The sequence below is a fragment of the Poromitra crassiceps genome, assembly GCF_964638095.1.
Source record: "Poromitra crassiceps genome assembly, chromosome: 14".
NCBI classification, from domain to species: Eukaryota; Metazoa; Chordata; class Actinopteri; order Beryciformes; family Melamphaidae; genus Poromitra; species Poromitra crassiceps.
This window is the reverse complement of record NC_139633.1, coordinates 25,931,513-25,953,208: the sequence shown is the minus strand read 5'-3', so window position 1 is coordinate 25,953,208 and position 21,696 is coordinate 25,931,513. Positions and strand designations below refer to the sequence as shown.

General features: G+C 45.9%; 1 protein-coding gene across 1 annotated transcript in view; it reads right to left on the bottom strand.

Moving 5' to 3' along the window:
• Window positions 1-21,696, bottom strand: part of ccser2a (coiled-coil serine-rich protein 2a) — a gene marked incomplete at both ends in the record, with an annotated part of 65,644 nt that overhangs the window by 10,747 nt on the left and 33,201 nt on the right. The window contains one exon of the mRNA XM_083650693.1: window positions 14,703-14,852. Within this exon, the coding sequence (XP_083506819.1) occupies window positions 14,703-14,852 (150 nt within the window). The remainder of the gene's footprint in view (window positions 1-14,702; window positions 14,853-21,696) is intronic.

The following is a 21,696-nucleotide window of genomic DNA, read 5'->3' as shown; positions in this document are numbered from 1 at the left end:
AGCTATGCAGATGACACCCAACTCTACATAGCCCTCTCATCGGATGACTATGCCCCCATAGAGTCACTGTGTCAGTGCCTTGCGCAAATTAATGATTGGATGTGCCAGAATTTTCTCCAACTTAATAAAGACAAAACAGAGATAATTGTCTTCGGCAAAAAAGAAGATAGGCTCAAAGTTACTGCTCACCTCGAATCCCTATCTCTGAAGCCAAAGGACCAGGTAAAAAATCTTGGCATTATTATTGACTCTGATCTAAATTTCAACTCCCACATCAAGCTTATAAGAAAATCTGCCTTCTATCATCTAAAAAATATAGCAAGGATTAGAGGCTATATGTCCAAACAAGATCTTGAAAAACTAATTCATGCTTTCATTTCTAGCAGGCTAGACTACTGCAACAGTCTTTTCAATGGTCTTCCCAAAAAAGCTGTTAAACAACTTCAGCTCATTCAGAATGCGGCTGCTAGAGTTCTAACAAGAACCAAGAAAGCTGAACACATTACACCAGTTCTCAAATCCCTGCATTGGCTGCCAGTAAATCTTAGAATAGACTTTAAAATTCTGCTAATAGTTTACAAATCTCTCAACGGGTCAGGCCCACACTACATCTCTGAAATGCTTCTACACTATGAACCATCCAGATCCCTGAGATCTTCAGGCACTGGTCTACTAATTGTCCCAAGGACCAAATCAAAACATGGTGAAGCCGCGTTCTCCTACTATGCCTCTCATAACTGGAACAAACTCCCTGAACACATTAGATCTGCCCCTACTCTGCCTATTTTTAAATCCAAGCTAAAGACCTTTATGTTTACTCTTGCTTTTAACTGCTACTAAACTACTGCCTCTCTCGGCCTGTAATTTAAAAAAAAATTCCTGTACATTTCCAACAAATGGACTGTACATGTAATAATAATACTGAAGAGTGCCTTGTAACTTATTTAAAACAGAAATAATGTTTCATGTTTGTTAATTTGAGTATATATTTTAACTAAAACTGTCGGCTGTGTTTTTTTATGTGTTTTTTTATATGTGCATTGCTTTGCTGCTTGTTTTTTCGATTATTTTTTTGTAAAGCACCTTGAATTGCCTTTGTGTATGAAAAGTGCTATATAAATAAAATTTGACTTGACTTGACTTTAACAGGTAAATTAGCTAGTCTGGTCTCCACTAACGTTAGTGAAAGTGTTGTTATGAATGATATTAAACAACAACACAACACGGACGAACCATTTTTGTCTTCTTTGTCTGTTTTTGTCTTCAACACGTCAGTTTGTGCCGTCCACCGCCATTATAATGTGTGGACCTCAGGGGTACCCGGAAGTAAATGTAAACATCCCGCTGATTTGGTCTATAGGAAGTAACTGGCTGACCCCTGTGTTGGTACATAAGGTGAATAGACCCTAATCAGCCTGTGATACAGGAGAGAAAAGAAATGCAAAAAGCACAAAAGAAAGAACAATAAAAGAAAAGCTGGTGCCATGAACCAATCCATGTGAGTGTCTGTCATCACTTCCTGTACTCATCTGTGCCAGACGGGCATATTGATTGAGTTTAATGACAGTCTACAGGAAGCAGCAGACTAACGTGGTACAATTACACGACTGATCACACGACTGATTTATGTGTCTGTGCCGTTGGTTATGCCCTTCACAGTTTGTGGTTAAAAGAGTCACATTTTTGAATGGAGCCTTGCTTCCTTCACCTCCAGCAGCACCACGATCGCCCCCCATCACTGGAGCCAGGCAGTGCCCAAAAACCACAGTGTCTTTGGGAAAGGAAAGGGGGTTTTCAGGGGTGATCACCCGGAAATACACCGCTGTACCCTGGTGCTACTTGTGTCGCTTTGAAAACGATGGTGTTTTTGGTTGGAATTTGTATGTGCACCTAATATCCATTTTACCGGTATTTATTTATTTTTGAGATTCTTTCTTCTTTTTTTTTGCCTTTTTCTGTTAAATCTGTGTAAGCTAATGGTATAGTTATTGTGACTTTAAGGATGAATGATTATGATAAGGAAGAATGAAAACAACCCCTGTATGACAGGGCTCTCTCCATCCAATTTGAGTGGGACAGCCTGACACTTTGCTCCAATGATGCTGTTTCACCAAATTCCAGAGCAGAATGGATCTGTATGTAATGTAATGTAATGTAATGTAATGATCTGCGGTAGATATTCTTCAGAGTGACAAACTCACTCTACACTGATCTTTGACATGCCGGGCTAAGACAATACCTTTGCACTTACAGCAATTCGGTTAGGAAAAGTCCAAGCACCGATCCAGCCATGTTTATCCACTTAACAGCAATGCTGCGTCTGATAGAAAAGTCATATTGACATGATGTGACCGGAATAGGAAACATCGCTGAAATCATCGTTGAGTTTAAATTGGATTATTGTCAGTGTGCTATATTGTGGCTGTTTGTGAGTGTACATTTCTTTGCTAATAACCTGCCTTTGTTATCTAATCTTCTCCTGTCTGTGTTACAATGTGATCGTCTCTCACACGGCCAAATTTGCGTTGTCTGTCCTCTTTTGTTTGTTTGCGCTCAGGTAAAGTGACTGTACTCGTGCACTGCTGTGTGCACCTGGCGGGGGGGGAGACACCGTTTTTGATTCCAAACCCATCCTCAGGTGAAGAAGGCTCCCTGGCCCCCATGCGGAGAGGCAGAGTGGAGGGGCAGCAGGGCCGTCACGTTAAGCAGACCGACAGACTAAAACCTCATCAAACGCTAATCTCCTTCCCTCAGCTGTGCAGAGGGCTGCCTCTCAAACAGGGCCAAATCTCTAACACAGAAGACACAGAATCTGACACACACACACACACACACACACACACACACACACACACACACACACACACACACACACACACACACACACACACACACACACACACAGACAAGAGAGAGAGAGACACATAGAGATAGAGAGACAGAGACCACACACAGAGACAAGAGAGAGAGAGACAGAGACAGAGGATGAGGAGGTAGCACGCTCCCAGCAGGTCCGGCAAGCCCGGGCTATTTCAGAGCCCTCCCGTTGTGACGAGCGGAGGTGTGAGGGTGAGTCAGTGTGCCTGATCTCGTCCTCCTCCTCCTCCTCCTCCTCCTCCTCCTCCATGTCTTTCCTTGAACGCCAAACAACGCGTTCAGCGGGAGGTGTGGGGCAGACGCCACCCGTCGAGGTCCTCGCCGGCGGAGAGGAAGAGCTCAGCCGATGAGGAACAGGAAGGTTGCGTTGAGAGAGCCAACTCCCAAACACTTCTGACAGCGTCTGGCAGTTTGATTAGGTCTCCGCAGCAGCTTAGCCGGGCTATTTTCTTACTCTCCCATCGCTGTAAAGACTCTCCACTGAAGGCCTGACAGCACTTCAAAGGTGGGGGGGAGAGCTGTCAAGAGAGTTTTTCAAATGTTCATACTGACGTGAGAGAGAGAGAGAGAGAGAGAGAGAGAGAGAGAGAGAGAGAGAGAGAGAGAGAGAGAGTGACGCTTGGCTGTCTGAGAATGTAAAAATAAATACAGGGACAGAATGGAGCAGAACAGCAACAATAAAACAACGTTGTCATCTGTCATCAGAAATAGCCACGGCGTTACGAGAGCTGTTGCAGCGCTGCCTGCCATTGGCTGGAAAATCTTGGATCTCAAATATAGACATTTTGGCTCTTCCCCATGAAAACCTAAGTGGCCCTCTAAGTGCCGAGTAAAATGCTATTAGCAAAAAGCCAATAAATGTGCAGTAGTTACTCTGATAGGAAAGCTGTTTTTTATGAATGGGATGAGCCTCCTATATTGGTGTCATAGTGCATCTCATAGTGCAATCAATGCACTGGCAGGATTTGCGGAGCCACTTTACTCTTTGTATAAACTCCCAAAAGCATATCTGTATGCGTTATTATAACCTTTATTATAACCTACATTATAGCCTTATTATAACCCGAGCTATACTGTGTCCTGGATACTGACTGGGTTTGAATCCCACCCTACACTAAACAGATCCTCTTCTGGTTGGCTGGAGGAAATGCCAGGAACTTCATCTAAATGTCTCTCACTTCAACGGCCTCTGGCAATTAAGTCCTCACCTGTCTGAGCGGGCGGGGCTCCCGTGCACTGTGTGAATGAGTGAACGTGTGAGCCGTGCCCCGCGCATTTTGGTGCAGGAGTAATGTCACGATCTGAGAGAGGAAAAATCAAATTATTTCAACCCAGCTGATCGCAAAAACCCTGTCCAGTCGTCCGTCCGCCTCTCCCTCTTCCCCATCTGGCTCACTCCCTGATATGACTTCCCTTCCTTCCCCATCTGGCTCACTCCCTGATACGACTTCCCGCACGCAGCCTCTCTCTCTCTCTCTCATCCTCTGTAATGTCTGATCCTCGTCTCCCCTCTCTCCTCTCTCCGCCACTCGCTCTCTGCCCTCGTTGCGTTCTCCCTGGCACATTATCTCTGGCCTCCCATCGCTCTCTGTCTCTCCCTCTTGTGACAGCCACCGAACCTAACGATGACTGAAGTCGCGAGTAGGGAGGTAACATGAAAGGAAGAATGGCAGAGAGAGAGAGAGAGAGAGAGAGAGAGAAAGGGGCAGAGTGAGCAACACATTAAGGGAGTGTGAGGGAGAGAGAGAGCGAGCTGAAGAGACGGAGGGAGGTGTGGGGAGAGACGCACGCAGAGAGATGAAGAGGAGGTTGTTTAAGAGGCAGACAGGGAGTCGCGGGGTAGCGGTAATTATCCCTTCTGTCTGCCGCTGATGAAACACTGTCTATTGTGTTGCCATTGTTTCACTGCTGCTGTTCATCTGCTTGTTTGTTTATCTGGGTTATTAACAAGGTCTGCTCCTCACTGCTCCCCCAGGCTGCCCAGCTCATTGTTCACTCACGCCGCCCCCCTGCTGGAGAGGGCCGCGCACTGGAGCACAAGAGATGCATGTGGTATGACACACACACGCACACACACACACACACACACACACACACACACACACACACACACACACACACACAGTCTTACGACACAAACACGTGGTACCAATTCTAACACACATGGAGACACACACGAAGGGTGCATGGTTTTCTATTGTGCTACAGTCGATCTCAAATGACCAGCATTAGAAAGTGTGGAGACGATGCGCCATAGGCCGGCAGCGCACTCTCCAAGTTTGAAGTTGATCGGATGAACGGTTCTCGAGATAGGCCACTTTTTGTGTTGCCAGTAGGTGGCGCTGTGACTATGCGCGTTTGAAATTGGGCACCGCACTCTGTCGGGTTCCCGGCAACGCACTCCTCAAATCGATCGGATGGACGGTTCTCGAGATAAACCATTTTTTTTACCTTGCCAGTAGGTGGCGTTATGACTACGTGCACGACAGTGCACTCCGTCAGGTCCCCCTAAGCGCACTCCGCAAGTTTGAGGGCGATCGGAGCAATGGTGTGCGAGTTATGGCCATTTAAAATCTAAAATATTGCTGTAGCGCCCCCTATGGGCACATGTTTTTTTTTCCTGCACCAGTTTCATGCCAGACCCATTAAAAGTGTTTCAGCAAAGTTTGGAGGCGATCGGAACAATGGTGTGCCTTGCAACTCCAGACATACAGACAGACAGACAGACAGACAGACAGACAGACAGACACACGCATACGGCTCTCCAATTATAGTAGTAAGTATGGTGTTGCTCGTGTGTTATTGCTTGTGAAAGGCAGAGCAGAGAAAAGAAGACAAAACATAATTTCTGTTGTCATGAACGCTCTGGGGAGCTATTCAAACAGATTATTTTTCTACAAGTGACAGTTAAATTAATATTAGTCTGAGTCTGAGCCTCCCGCTGTGACAAGTGTCTCCAATTTCTATTTGTGCTTGTAAAGGATAGAGACAAACTCTCACAGCATATTTTAAGACAGTTTTTCCAGAACGGGCTTTTGGACTCGACGTTGGATTGTGGGCAGATGAAAGTGGCTCCGTGGAGAGTTGTGTTCCCAAAGAATTCCTCAGTAAGACTTTGAGAAGTTAGCGGCGTGAACGCTGCACTGTAGGTGAGTAGGTCTCCAAAACTTATTATTATTATTTTTGTTTAAAAAAGAATCCACAAAATCAGTTTTTGGTCCTGAGAAAAGATCTGTCCAACGCCGTTAGCACTAGTCGTCGGCGGCTTTTTCTGGTCGATTCGGCATTGGGCCTTTGGCGAGAGAAATCACTCTGAATGGCTGGTCAGCTGGTAGCGAAGCAGTGAAGGAGAAGAGCTCTGCTCATTCTCCAACTTCATCTCATCATCTCGATCTGATCATTCCAAAACACGGATTTGTTCACGACGTGGGCTTTCGGGAAACGCCCCGAAGGCCACGAGTGTGTTGCTGAGATAGAGAGAGATCTTGAACAAGTTAAATTTTCTCCTGATCGGTCTGTCTGAAAAATGCCATTTTAGTGTCAGAATATTCTGAAGATAATGTGGCTTCGGAGAACGGGCCGAATAATTTACTTGAATGAATATGGAGGCGAAGGGATCCGTCATAATCGGAGATCACGTTGGCAAAACGCGCGTCCCCAAAATGACAGGAAGTGAGTTGAAGTGGGGTCGTCTTGCTTTGAAAGCCCGTTGTCTTTAGTGTCGCTTTTTAGCTGTGGAAAAAGCCGACGGTGGGGCGACACATGGGTCGGTCTTTGTTGCTGCGAGTCCTTTCAAGTGTCCCCCGTGTGTCGAGGCCTTTTATGCCTCTTTCAAAGCACAGAGAGAGACGGGGAGGGGACGGGACGGGCTTCAGGTATTTGGTGCGTCTCAGCCGGGGGCAGACAGACGACTCACGATGCCACTGGTGAGGACCAATTAGAGATGGGGATATAAAAGCCGTGAAAAGATTATCGCTGGCGGCCAATGACAGCAACTTATTCTTGGCTCATCCACCAACAAATCTCTTTGGCGTTGCAATACGTTTGCGATTGCCGTTTGTTGTGTCAGGGGTGTCAAACTCTTTTTAGATGACGGGCCACGTGTGACCCAATTTGGTCTCTAAGTGGGCCAGACAAAGAAAATCAATCATCTATAAATGACAAAAGCAAAAAAATTATCCCGTTTCTTTTAGTGTAAGGAATTACAGGTATATTTTAAGAACACATTTTCACGTATGGGTTATCTCAGCTACCATCAAGCAATGAAATGATCAAATCTACTGTCTGTAAATGTGCATTATATAATTGATGGCAACTGTGCAATCCTCTATGGTCAAGGGTAATGAAAATAGTTGACCATTTAGTGATGGATACAGAAAACATGAATACTTACGTATTCATGTTACGTACGTACGTACGTACAGCCCTGTAGATGTGGCAGAGTAGCTTGGTGATGTGGTGAAGCTGCTCTCAGAGGACGAGAGCTCCTATATTCTCTGCTATACAGTCGCAGGCAGCACTTTGAAACGTTGGAAAACAGAAGTAAACAAATCTCAGAGAAGTGCGGCGGAAAAGGGCGTTGGAGGGAGCACGAGGACGAGAACAAAATATGACAGTAGAGGAGGAGCAGGGAGAAACACCGAGAGAAGTTCAGCAAAGGGAGAGACAGACTCGTCTCACGGTGAGTGTGCAGAGCGTTTTCGAAATAAATATTTGTTTAAGGCTTTAGAAAGAGAACAGATGAAAAGAGAGACGGACTCGGAGGAAATGTGTGTATAAAAGAAAAGTGACGAGACGAAAGCTGAAAGCGAGGCGCTCGTACACGATGTGAACTAGAGCCAGGTGAAGGTGCTAAACTTGTCAGTGTGTTACCGACGGCTTTGATACCGTCTGAGAGCGAGAAAGAGAGAAAAGCAAACATCTCTTTCTCTCTGTTAGTAGTTTACCCTCTGACCTTCTCGTTATCTTGTCATAAACGTTGGAAGGGAGCAGAAACACGATGAAACATTTCTCTTAATTAACCTTTCAGAGAAAGCGTACAATGTTGTAATGTCAACAGATCACGTCTCGTCACACAAGGCTGCAAAAAACACTTTTGTCTCGATAGTCTCACAGCCTCGGTGATGGAAGAGTAATGCAGGGTTACCGGGAGGAGAAAAGACAGAGGAGGATAATTATAGAAATATCCAAAAAGAGGTGTAGAGAATGAAGAGAAAAACTATGGGACGAAACGAAACTAGTGTATCTGTGGTCTGTGTGTGTGTGTGTGCATTGTGAGTAGGGATGTCACGATACTATAATTTCTACTTCGATACCGATACCCAGGAAAATAGTCGATACCATTTTCGATACCACGACACATCAAGAGGCATAAAAATAAAGTTAGACAGATGGACGGACAGACGCACACTTCTCCATAATCTAGGCCTGATCAAACTTTGAATTTAGACAGCAGATTGGCCCTGCTCTAGCCATCAGCCTATCAGAACATGTGTAGCTTGTTGAAGCAACAGATCAGTGATTTTTGATGGTATCGAAAAACTGTTGCAAATCAATATTGTATCCGTTTCAAATTTTTAGTATTGATACTTGTCGATACTATCGATACCTGTTGCAAATTAATATTATATCCGATTCAAATTTTCAGTATTGATACTTTTCAATACCGTCGATACTTTTGACAACCCTAATTGTGATTATACCACAGGTAGGTTCAACCAATCGATCAAATTAGTCCAAGACACGTTCCAACCATGGTGATGATTCCCATGAAGCACAGCTGGCCATGCCTCTCTTGGTTGCTACTGCTGCTCTTCTGGTAACCAGGCACCCAGTGAGCAATCTTGCTATTTTTTTCCTCTGTTTTTGTATTCCTCTTTATAGCACATTAAAACAAAAATATTCAGACAATGTCTGGCGCTGATAACCGGCTCAGCTGTGCCTCATACCGATCTTATCACCATCCTACCATAACACAGTAAACCTCTCCGGGATGATTGCCTCTTTTTCTATTCTTTTGTATAAGTCATCTTTGTCATGTTGCTTAGCTCTGCTTCTTACCTTCTCTTAGTGTGTGTGTGTGTGTGTGTGTGTTGTGTGTGTGTGTGTGTGTGTGTGTGTGTGTGCGTGTGTGTGCGTGCGTGCGCGCATCCAATCACTCTTTTAGCCAAGAGTTGGTCAATTAGGAGAGAGTGTGTACTCGGCACCCTGCCTCTGGCACTCCTGCTATCGATTGCATCTCCAGCTGCCAGACAGCATGCTATTGTAGCATGATATTGAACACGTCGCGTCTATCCATCGTCCATCTTTCTCTCACTATCTGTCACTCTGTCACTCTCTTTCACTTCCTGTCTCTCACAAGCATTAACGCAACTAGCTTCACCGTTTCCTGTTCAACGGAAGAGCTTGGTATTAAAGGGCCAGTCCGTTGAAAAACAACACTTTTCCCAGCTCTCCGTGTGGTTAGAATACATTTGGAGTGTAAATTACCACGAATAAATATTGAAAAATGAGGGGTTTGTGAAATTTTTAAAGAAACACACTGTGTGAGCAATGCCTCGACTGGCTCTTCCCGGGTTTCAAAATCAGCGTAGAATTGCGTGAAATTATTGAGGCATTTTACATCAAGAATTATCATTCGATGCATCCCCGCCCACACACACCACCCACCCTTGCTAGTTTCAGCAAACACACCACCCTTCTTCTCACTGAGGCTGCACACAATGCCGGCTTAAAATGCGGCTCAAAATTCTTCAACATGCCGGTTTTGGATTTAACGGACGTTGTTTCAAAGAACAACAACAAAAAAAAAACATCACTAAAGTTGTCCCGGGCATCTCAGCTGTCAGTTTGGCCTCGATGGTTGGGGTGATGTCCTCGCTCGCGTATTTCATTTTGAATCGTCGATCAAGATTCGAGGGGACGTGGACGAGCTCCCGTGTCAGTGGGTCATTGAGGTCCTTCAGGATGTCTGTCTCTCTATCGATCCTGCGAGATCTTCATCTTTCACTACTCCTCTACCCCTGCTGTGTTGAAAAGACAAGACGGAGGACTTTGAGACGGCTTCAAGGCCTTCCGTGTGGTGCCGCGTAGGTACGAGGCACCTCACCCTCCTGTCAGAGGTGAGAACGTGTGCGATGGCTGATGGCGCTCTGCCGTTCAAACGTTTTCTCAAGCGTGACATCTCATCACAAGGCTGCGAGAGAAAAAAAACGCTGAAGGATCTCGTCTCTGCCTTGGTGATGGAAGAGGAATGCAGGGTTACCGGGAGGAGGAAGGGGAAAAAACGGATAAGGATAATTATAGAAATGTCCAAAGAGAGAGGTGTACGGAATGGAGAGAAGAAAGATGGGAAGAAAGCAGTGTGCAGTTTCTCTCTGTGGTGTGTGTGCCTTGTTATTATACCACAGGTAGCTTCATCCAATCAAGCCAATTAGTCAAAGATGCACTCCGACCATGGTGATGAGAGCTGTGATGTTTTTGAGCGGGGGGGGTTCAGCAGCCTGCCACAGAGGACATAGAGACACTGCATGAAATAGGCCATGCCCATCAGGGGGGGAAAGCTCTCCATTCACTTCCACCCACCAGTGTCATTTTCCTCGAATTAAAGATAGCTAAAAGCTGTGACGTTTTTTTTTGTACTCCCGAGCAAAACAAGGAAGCCGTTGAGAATTGGCGAGAAGAAAAGTGTGGATCTAGCTGTCAAGGAAGTAAGTTGGAGTGTGCATCTTCCGTATGTATGATATTTGTGTGCAACACGTGACATAGGAGAGCGCAAGCTGTTTGATGCTTTTGAGGCGGGGTTCAGCACCCTGGTACAGAGGACATACAAGCTCCCAGAGACGTGTCCACAATCTTTCTGCTTTTCTCTTTGAGTTATTGGGTATGCTGCTCTGATTGTCGTTGTACTTTACGCCGTCACTGTGCCGTGTGTGTGTGTGTGTGTGTGTGTGTGTGTGTGTGTGTGTGTGTGTGAGAGAGAGTGTGTGAGAGAGAGAGTGTGTGCGTGTGAGCATGCGTGCAGTTTTGTATCTGTCTGTTTGTCTGTCCGTGTGATTATTTAGCAGCTGTGCCCCAGCAGGCTGTTATGCTGTTCTGTCGTTGGGTCTGATAGGTGCATGTGGTTGGATCTGATGTTCTGAATATATGAGCTACAGTATTTATGATTTGATGTGGCTCTGACAGCGGGGTGTGTCTGTGCACGGGCGTGTGTGTGGTTATACGAGGGTAGCGTGCCAGTTTGAGTTGCGCACGTTTTTTTGTTTTGTTTTTTCGTTTTAGTGCTGTACTGCTATGTCTTGGAATACACTGGGGATCATTTAAGCCAGTAGTGGTGTCATTCTTTTGGCTCATAACACACACAATCGTTATCGTCTTGGACCCACCTGATTTTCTGCAGGCTCACCCACACTATGAATCGTGGCTCCGCTAGTGGCAACCAGGGACCTAGTTAGCAATCTTGCTATTTTTCTTCCATTTTTACATTGCTATTTATGAATACCGCATTAAAACAAAATATTCAGAGAATGTACTTGTGCTGATAACCGATAAGCTGTGCCTCATACCGATCATATCACCATCGAACCATAACACAGTAAACCTCTCGGGTGTTGTTATTATTTTTTCTATCCTTTTGTATAGACGTAATCTTTTTCATGCTGCTTATCTCTGCTTCTTTCCGTCTCTTAGTGTGTGTGTGTGTGTGTGTGTGTGTGTGTCTGTGTGTGTTTGTGTGTGTGTGTGTGTGTGTGTGTGTGTGTGTGTGTGTGTGTCTCGCATCCTATTACTCTTAAAGGATAAGTTCACCAAAAAATGAAAATTCAGTCATTATCTACTACTATCTACTACAGTCATTATCTAGGACGGGTGACATTTTTTTTTAGTCCACAGAACATTCATGGATTCTCACAGGAAAACACTGTTGCAGGAAATCTCCTAAACAATTGAAGTGCAACAGCTACTGAACTCCAAATTGCTCCCGATGGACTTGTGCCAGCACCCTGTGTGGTAGCCTGCTGCTGCTGCCATCGGTGTATTGTAAAGCGCTTTGGATAAAAGCGCTATATAACTGTAGTCCATTTGACCATTTAGTGGTGTCCAGTTATTACTGGAAGCCGCCTTCGCACTGTTAGCTCCATCGTCTGTTGACCATCCTCTCCTCCTTCAGGTGACATGAGGTCAGATCCTCCCCTCAGGCCCCGGGTGGAACTCATAATGGGTCTTGAGGGGGGGGAAACACTGTTTGCAGACGTCTCATTGAGCTGATCACGGCTCACACGCTTCTGTGCTTCTGCTTGACCATAAATCTGTCGCCGTCGCAACACATTTGGAATCTCTTAAATACGTTTCCATTTCTCCTGCACGTCGACTGTAAAGAGCAGGCACGGCCAGATGCGATTTGCACAGCGCGTGCCAAGCGTGTGTATACGATTGTGTTGAAGCCTGGCTTCTGCACGGTATTGATGGGAGTCATGTCCTCAGCCAAGTGATGAGTAATGGCCTCTGTAATCTCTTTGGGCCTATGGGGGCTTGACGGATACGGGCCGGTATTAAACACACCGCGTACGTAATTGAAGTTTGTGAAGCGATGGGGAGGACGGCGACTTTGCGCTCTAGCTTGCTTTTACCTTCATGCACTCATCGTACTGCACTTTTACGGTACAGACGCTTCAGGTGGTTACATTGATTGATCCTATTGCAAAAACATCGCTTGCACACAACGTGTTGTTGGTTTAATGTCATTATCTTTGAATCCGAAAAAGGTTCGATACAACTTATTTTTCCAGCACCAACTTATTCGTTTTGCTGTCAGGGGGCTGGGCAGATTTGTCTCATTCTAACCATTATCAGCAGAGTTTGGTCGACTCGTTTTGATTTTGAAGGTTCTCGCACCTCACCAGTTCACGACTGAGCTCTCTGCCTGCTTCTGTTGAAGCTGCCGACCGGCTCCACCGATGGTATTGCTGAATCATTGACTCAAATCAATCACATATAATCTTGAATAGAGGATTTGACTTTAATTGGGATTAATTGTGCAGCCATACTTCTCGCTGTGGAAGTGTAATCGTCTGTTTGGCTAGGTAGGTAGTTCGTTTTGAGGGACTAATTATTTGGTGTATTGGTAAAATCACTAATCAAACGTAGCAGATAGTTGTTCTATAATACCAGGGTGTCAAACTGCACAAAGCCCATGAGGACAATGTATGATGAGCTTGGCTATTTCAACGGCAAGTATTGGACTACTCCGTTTAGATTCAGCATCCCTGTGCAGTGGACTGCATTCTGAATTGTACTCAACACTCCGTGGATTCAGCAGGTTTGCTAGGTTGACACCCGATACCTTTACTTCAATCAACTCAAATTAGACACGGTGTCCGGGTAGTGTAGCGGTAGATTCCCTGCCTACCAACACGAGGGTCGCAGGTTCGCACCCCCGCGTTACCTCCGGCTTGGTCGGGCGTCCATACAGGCACGATTGGCTGGAGGGAAGCCGGATTGCGTCCTGGTCGCTGCACTAGCGCCTCCTCTGGTCGGTCGGGGGCGCCTGGTCGGGGTGGAAGGGAACTGGTGGGAATAGGGTGATCCTCCCACGTGCTACGTCCTGCCGGTGAAGCTCCACCCCTGTCAGGTGAAAAGAAGCGGCTGGGGACTGTGTATGTGTCGGAGGAAGCATGGTGCTAGTCTTGGCTCTCCCCAGCTCAGCAGAGGGTGGAGCAGCTAACCTTTGTATGCTACCATTTCATATACTAGCACCTGTTCAACATCAACACTGTTGACAGTTTCCATGTGTGGTCACCTCCAGTTTGTGATTGGCTGTCAACTCGTCAATCCGTGCTCTGTTGTAAACGGAAAAGACGCATCCACAGTTATGAAGAAGGACCCTGGGTAGGTGAAAATGTGGAGGCCTGCTCATAAAGCCAGTATACAGCTTCTAGTGAAAGTGAAGGGGATTGTTTTTGTGTGTGTGTGAATATATTATGCCTTAAAGATGACAGTGCCAACTGAATTTCAACTCACCAGCACACTTGTGAGACAGACGGACGATCCAACTGACAACATAATAATAAAGTGAATTCCACAAAGAGCCCGTGGTCTAGTCCTCTAACACTTCAGACACGGCGGGTCAGAGAGAGAGAGCGCGCTAACAGATGGGAGGCTGGCAGAGTGAATTAAGCAGAGTGACTCAGCAACATACTCTACTACTACACACTCACTGGTGACAGTGAGCAGGTCCACGGTATACCAGTGGACACAATGTAAACCTCGCCCCAACAAAAGCAAAGAAAGTGACGCATATATTGCTTATACTTCGTAGTATAAGTGTTTACTTTTTTTTTTTTTTTTACCTTTATTTATACAAGGGGAGTCTCACTGAGAGCAATGCTCTCTTTTTCAGGAGTGCCCTGTTCACATTCACACACACACAATCATACCTGGAAGCTGACCAGTACAACCACAGTCTGATCTGCTGGCCACTGATCAGCTCCACTGGAGCGGTTGGGGTTAAGGGCCTTGCTCAAGGGCACCTCGGTGGTGGTAATGAGGGAGGGGCAAGCACTGCCTTTTCACTTTCCCCCACCCAGATTTATCCTGCCGGTCCCGGGGATTGAACCGACGACCTTCTGGTCACAAGCTCGCTTCTCTAACCGTTGGGCCACCACTGCCCTATTGTTTTACTAGCATCAACCTGTATCGGACAGCACAGTGTTGCTTTTCATAGAACAAACTGTGTGTGTGTGTGTGCGTGTGCGTGTGCGTGCGCGTGTGTGTGTGTGTGTGTGCGTGTCTGTGTGCGTGTGTGTGTGTGCGTGCGTGTGTGTACTCACGGCTTGGCCGGGTGCTCTCCAGTGTGTCTGGGTGGCCTTGTCGTACTGCTGCTGCGTCCGTCTGTCCAGCTGTCTGTCACTTTGTCGTAGTGATGAAGAGGGAGCCCTCTGGTGGTGGCACTGGCATCTGCCCTGCGGTCCTTGGAGAGGCTGAACGGATAGATAAAGACAGATAGACTGAGTTTTTGTGTTGCCTCTGTTGGATTGTAGGGAAGCGGAGAAGTACAGTATGTAGCTGTAGGGTGAAGGAACTGATGCAATCTTGTCTGGAATCGATCGGCATGAAGGCAAAGAAAACTGAAAAATAAGGCTGAAATGAAATTAATGAAAATAACTAGAATTATCCGTAAGGTGGTAAACAAAGGAAGAAGCAATTACAACATTGACATTTATTCTAAGCACATGCCCACCCTTTATTACTTTCTTTTTCATCCATTAAAACCTTTATTGACTAACCCGCCTACGCCTACCTGATATGACTTTGTTTCATTCTTTCATTCGTTTGTTAACTTTATACAATATATTTGAAAGAGTTCAGTACAAGTGAGGCTAGCATTGATGATTGTGTATCAAATCATTTTGCAAAAAGTGTAGCACTACACCAGCTTAGTAAAGAGATCAGAAAGGAACATGAATTTGGCTGTTGTACAAATCATGGCAAAATCCAACAGAAAATGCCTCGACTTTGCCACGTAAACTTCAATGCAACTCTAATGACAAGAATGCATAATCATGTGCAGTCTGCCTCAACAGCTGGAGGAAGCAGCGTCCAAAACTGCATCCTGTTAACTAGGGCTGACAAACTGACCAATCAGCTTCCTACTTAGATAGCTCCACTCTCCCATTACTTCATTTTCTCTCCCATTCACTGCCCTTCTCACTCACTCACTCACTCACTCACTCACTCACACTCTCTCTCTCTCTCTCTCTTTCTCTCTCTCTCTCTCTCTCTCTCTCTCTCTCTCTCTCTCTCTCTCTCTCTCTCTCTCTCTCTCACACACTACACTACACTACACTACACTTTTCCCTACAGACACAATTGGCCGTGTCTGTGAGTGAGAAGCCGGACAAGGGTATGTCTCCTGGTCACATAGCAGCGCCTCCTCTGGTTGGTTGGGGCACCTGTTAAGCGGGGAGGGGAACTGGGGGGGGGGGGGGGGGGGTAATCTGTTCCTCCACACGCGTGAAAAGAAGCGGCTGGCGATTCCACAGGGGAAAATTGGCTAAGTACTCGTATGTTTTTAGTTCTACTATTTTATTCCATCAGACTTATGCTGCAAAGACTTTGGAAGGCTTGAGCAACAGAACGACTCGACAATCCAATTTTTACCGTTTAAGCAACCCAACTTTCATTGCAACCTAGTACACGCCGTCAACACGGAATATCTCAGCCTCCCTCTTATCTTCCCCTCTCTCTCTCAACCCCTTAAGTTCAGGCACAGAAAACATCTATTCCTGACACTTTGTTGAGGACGAGGGGACGACAGATATCAGGGAACCTGCTGTGTGCGCGGCGCTAATTCTAATTGGAAGGAGAGTGTGCAGCAGGCAGCAAGGGAGAGAGAGCGGGCCTGGCTTTGACACTTTGGTATTTCTGGACGCGCCGGAGATTTGAATAATGTCAGCCCAGGCATATGTTTGTTTTGCTAACAAGGGAGCCGCGGCGCGGCAGAGACGCTAATGAATGTTAGAGTAGATATGGATCCGGCTAAAAGCCAACAGAATGGAGGTTATTGGTAGTCAGGCGTAAGCGTGCAAACAAACACACACACGCGTGTGTGTGTGTGTGTGTGCGCGCGCACAAACAAACTAGTGAGATAGGAATCCAACAACAACATACCAGGCAGAAACTCAACTCCCACCTACAACAAAGGCTGCTGTATTCACTGAGCGCTAGCTAGACAGCCAAACAGTGGTACTGCACATGCATCAGCAGGCTTCCACACAGCACATTATTGTGTGTGGAGAAATCCCCATGTTCCCTGTGACAACGCCTCGATCTTAAGTATTCTACAAAGCGCATGGAGATTACGTTCCTTTATGGGAATGGAAAGTCTTTGTTCACTCTTTTCTCCAGTTCTTCGCTCTTCACTCTCTCGGTCTCGCTAAAGATCTGATGCTAACGGGGGGATTTGTGTAAACAAGCTATCGGCACGCAGTAGGTGGTATGCACAGACATGCTCAGATCTATACACGCAGTAGGTGGTATGCACAGACATGCTCAGATCTATACATGCAGTAGGTGGTATGCACAGACATGCAGTAGGTGGTATGCACAGACATGCTCAGATCTATACATGCAGTAGGTGGTATGCACAGACATGCTCAGATCTATACACGCAGTAGGTGGTATGCACAGACATGCTCAGATCTATACATGCAGTAGGTGGTATGCACAGACATGCTCAGATCTATACACGCAGTAGGTGGTATGCACAGACATGCTCAGATCTATACATGCAGTAGGTGGTATGCACAGACATGCAGTAGGTGGTATGCACAGACATGCTCAGATCTATACACGCAGTAGGTGGTATGCACAGACATGCAGTAGGTGGTATGCACAGACATGCAGTAGGTGGTATGCACAGACATGCAGTAGGTAGTATGCACAGACATGCAGTAGGTGGTATGCACAGACATGCAGTAGGTGGTATGCACAGACATGCAGTAGGTGGTATGCACAGACATGCAGTAGGTGGTATGCACAGACATGCAGTAGGTGGTATGCACAGACATGCAGTAGGTAGTATGCACAGACATGCTCAGATCTATACATGCAGCAGGTGGTATGCACAGACATGCAGTAGGTAGTATGCACAGCCATGCAGCAGGTGGTATGCACAGACACGCAGCAGGTGGTATGCACAGACATGCACACAGCAGGTGGTATGCACAGACATGCACACAGCAGGTGGTATGCACAGACATGCAGCAGGTGGTATGCACAGACACGCAGCAGGTGGTATGCACAGACATGCAGCAGGTGGTATGCACAGACACGCAGCAGGTGGTATGCACAGACATGCACACAGCAGGTGGTATGCACAGACACGCAGCAGGTGGTATGCACAGACATGCACACAGCAGGTGGTATGCACAGACATGCAGTAGGTGGTATGCACAGACACGCAGTAGGTGGTATGCACAGACATGCAGTAGGTGGTATGTACAGACATGCAGTAGGTGGTATGCACAGACATGCAGCAGGTGGTATGCACAGACACACAGTAGGTGGTATGCACAGACATGCAGTAGGTGGTATGTACAGACATGCAGTAGGTGGTATGCACAGACATGCAGCAGGTGGTATGCACAGACATGCAGTAGGTGGTATGCACAGACATGCAGTAGGTGGTATGCACAGACATGCAGTAGGTGGTATGCACAGACATGCAGTAGGTGGTATGCACAGACATGCAGTAGGTGGTATGCACAGACATGCAGCAGGTGGTATGCACAGACATGCAGTAGGTGGTATGCACAGACATGCAGCAGGTGGTATGCACAGACATGCAGTAGGTGGTATGCACAGACATGCAGCAGGTGGTATGCACAGACATGCAGTAGGTGGTATGCACAGACATGCAGCAGGTGGTATGCACAGACATGCAGTAGGTGGTATGCACAGACATGCAGCAGGTGGTATGCACAGACATGCAGCAGGTGGTATGCACAGACATGCAGCAGGTGGTATGCACAGACATGCAGCAGGTGGTATGCACAGACATGCAGCAGGTGGTATGCACAGACATGCAGCAGGTGGTATGCACAGACATGCAGCAGGTGGTATGCACAGACATGCAGCAGGTGGTATGCACAGACATGCAGCAGGTGGTATGCACAGACATGCAGTAGGTGGTATGCACAGACATGCAGCAGGTGGTATGCACAGACATGCAGCAGGTGGTATGCACAGACATGCAGCAGGTGGTATGCACAGACATGCAGCAGGTGGTATGCACAGACATGCAGCAGGTGGTATGCACAGACATGCAGCAGGTGGTATGCACAGACATGCAGCAGGTGGTATGCACAGACATGCAGCAGGTGGTATGCACAGACATGCAGTAGGTGGTATGCACAGACATGCTCAGATCTATATAGGGAAGCGGTTTCTGAGAGGTGAACTAGCAGCAAAGAAGCTACTGTATATACAGTACGTTTCATCAGGCAGGGGGTGTCTGTCTCTCCTTCTAAGAGCAATTTGATACACATCTCGACACAGAATTAATGATTCGATGCAACGAAAGTAAAAAAAAAAAAAACAATTATTTATTTGTATATTTTCTGAAAGTACATTTTTAAAGAAGCCAACAATTCAATATTTTTCGATTCAGTCTTGCTGCAGTGCAGTGCGTTATGAAGCAATATGATATGATGCAATTCAATTGTGCAAATTGCATTTGACTTCTATAGCTTCGCCACTGGTTGCAAGAAGGAATCTGTGGTATAAATCATTCCAGCTATAAGAGAGGAATATGGACATTAAAATGAAAATCACGCAACTCAAAATGTCCTTTCAGGCAGGCCATTGTTTCTCAATAGTGCCTTGCTGCTATATTTATTTGCGGTGTGACCTGTAGTCACAACTTTTTAGTATTTCCAGTGTGTTTTATTGGTTTTACTTTGTGTCTATTTTTAGAGCCTTTTTAAATTGTCATCTATGTGTGTGAGCTGCTGTAACGAGTGGGTTTCCCCATTGTGGGATCAATAAAGTCGATCAGTCTGGGGGAATACTCGTTTCTGATTGACCAGGTGAGCATTAAAACCGTATAACGCACACGTAGTCCGGCTCAAGTCTAATCACATGTTGTAAATTCATCTGCTGCCCAACCTGCACAGCTTGTTTAATCAAACAGCACAGCTAACGTTTGTTCAACTCGTTACCTCAGCTTCTAGGAGCTGAGCTGACTAGCTTCCCTGCACCATACCGGCTCGTATCCAATGTTCATCCTAATTACTGGAACAGCAAACATTTGTGAATGCTTTTTATTTCATATTGTTGTCAAATGACCATGGAATAAGATGGATAATCAACTCCTAGGTGTGCATTATATGATTTTAAAGCCTCCGTGCCGCGTGTTAAAATCGTATGAATGCACACCTAGTTGTTGATTATCCCTTACATATACAATGGCTTCAGTAATCAACTCTGAGCATGCAGAGCTGTCGGCGCGTGGAGCACAGAAGAACGTGTTGATGCCTAGTTTCATCACTACTGCCCCTGCTGGCTGCAGGTGAAGAGGGCAGACAGAGACTCTTCTCTCTCTCACAGTGAGTCCATGGCATATCTCAGTGGGTCACGAGATTAGCTTAGCAGCCTACTGCTATTATCTCACTGCTGCTTGACAAGTTCGACATACTGCCACACTTCCATCAAACTTTCCAACTTTATTATGAAACCCAGTTTAGACCGTTTTCAACGGCCCTCGAAAACAGTGAATATGCATTCCCATGAGGTAATGCAAAGTTGAAAGCTGTGCAAGTTAGAATAGTAGAACAAAGTTGCTCTGTTCAAAGTTGTATTATTTACAAAGTAAAACAGTCCTTGTGTTGTGACATGAAGCAAAAGTCCCTTTGTGCCGTCGAGCAATCCGGCAGATTTCCCAAGGAATCCGACCTGGTGGCACACGATGTAAGATGCAGCACAGAGGCCATGTGGAGGATAGCAATCTTCTCAGTGATGATTTTGTTAGTTCATGGTACAACACAATACAATACAAGACAATACAATAATACTTTATTGTCCCTGTGCGGGAATTTGTCTTGGACTCAAATGTTGCACACGTATAACTGCCACCATACTGTAGTACTGTAGCAACAATACAAAATAAACAACGTATAAACAAGACCAGCACATTCCGTAGCAAATCACAACCACAAATGACACATATTGCACATATTGGACAATTCAGTGGTCGCGTTAACCATATATTTTCCGTCTTTTACCGATTGTTTTTTAATGCCAGAACGATCTGGCAGGTAATACGTGTAATAGATTATGACAGAGGTTTTCGACCCTGTACGCAACCTCTGTTGTACATATTATACTAGCAGCGATAAGAGCGATTATAAGACCATGAAGCTATCGCACAACCCCTGCAGCCTCAAGAGACGTTATTTAAATGTTTTAGTATTAATGGTCACAAATTAATTAATTCTAATTTAATGGTAATTACACTCATGTCTAAAACGAGCGTGGTAATGATGTATTGATGTTAGAAATACTACATATAGTCCCTTTAACCCATTGATACCTGATGCAGCATTTGCGTGTATATCCCTCATTTGTGTGTGTATTCCTTTAAGACCACGAACCGCGTCACGCGGTTCGCGGTCTTAAAGGGATACACACACAAATGCTGCGTCAGGTATCAATGGGTTAAGATAAGACAAAGTCCTTGCAGGCCTAACAACAGTAATGAATCAACGATATGGCGCCATTTCTGGTGTGAGTCCCCAAACATATACCGTAAATTCCGGACTATAAGACGCACCGGTGTATAAGCCGCGGGACCAAAATTGACTATTTTTTTCTTCTATAAGCCGCACCGGACTATAAGCCGCGGGTGTTTTGATGTTTAATTACCATATGAAAGGGTTCGTGCACAGAGAGGAATGTCGGGAAAGCGATGGCTGTTTGGGGAAGCTCCCATTTATTAACATTTCAACAAAACAAAACAAAAGTCAGGTCACTAATCCCCAGACAAAATCACACAACAATAGGCTATATGTGCAGCAAACCTGTAACCAGAGAAGTCAAGTCACTAATCCTCGTCTTCCTCTTCTTCCTGCGTACTGAAACCACCAAAGTCCTCATCTTCAGTGTCGGAAACGAACAGGTTCAGGGTGGCTTCGTCAACCACTCTCCTCTCTCCTTCAGGTGCCATGGCACGAGTCCGATACCTCACGAGTCCGACACCTCACGAGTCCGAAAAAAGAGGCTAACTTCCCCCAGACCCTAACCCAAAACCTAACCTCTCCCACCCCC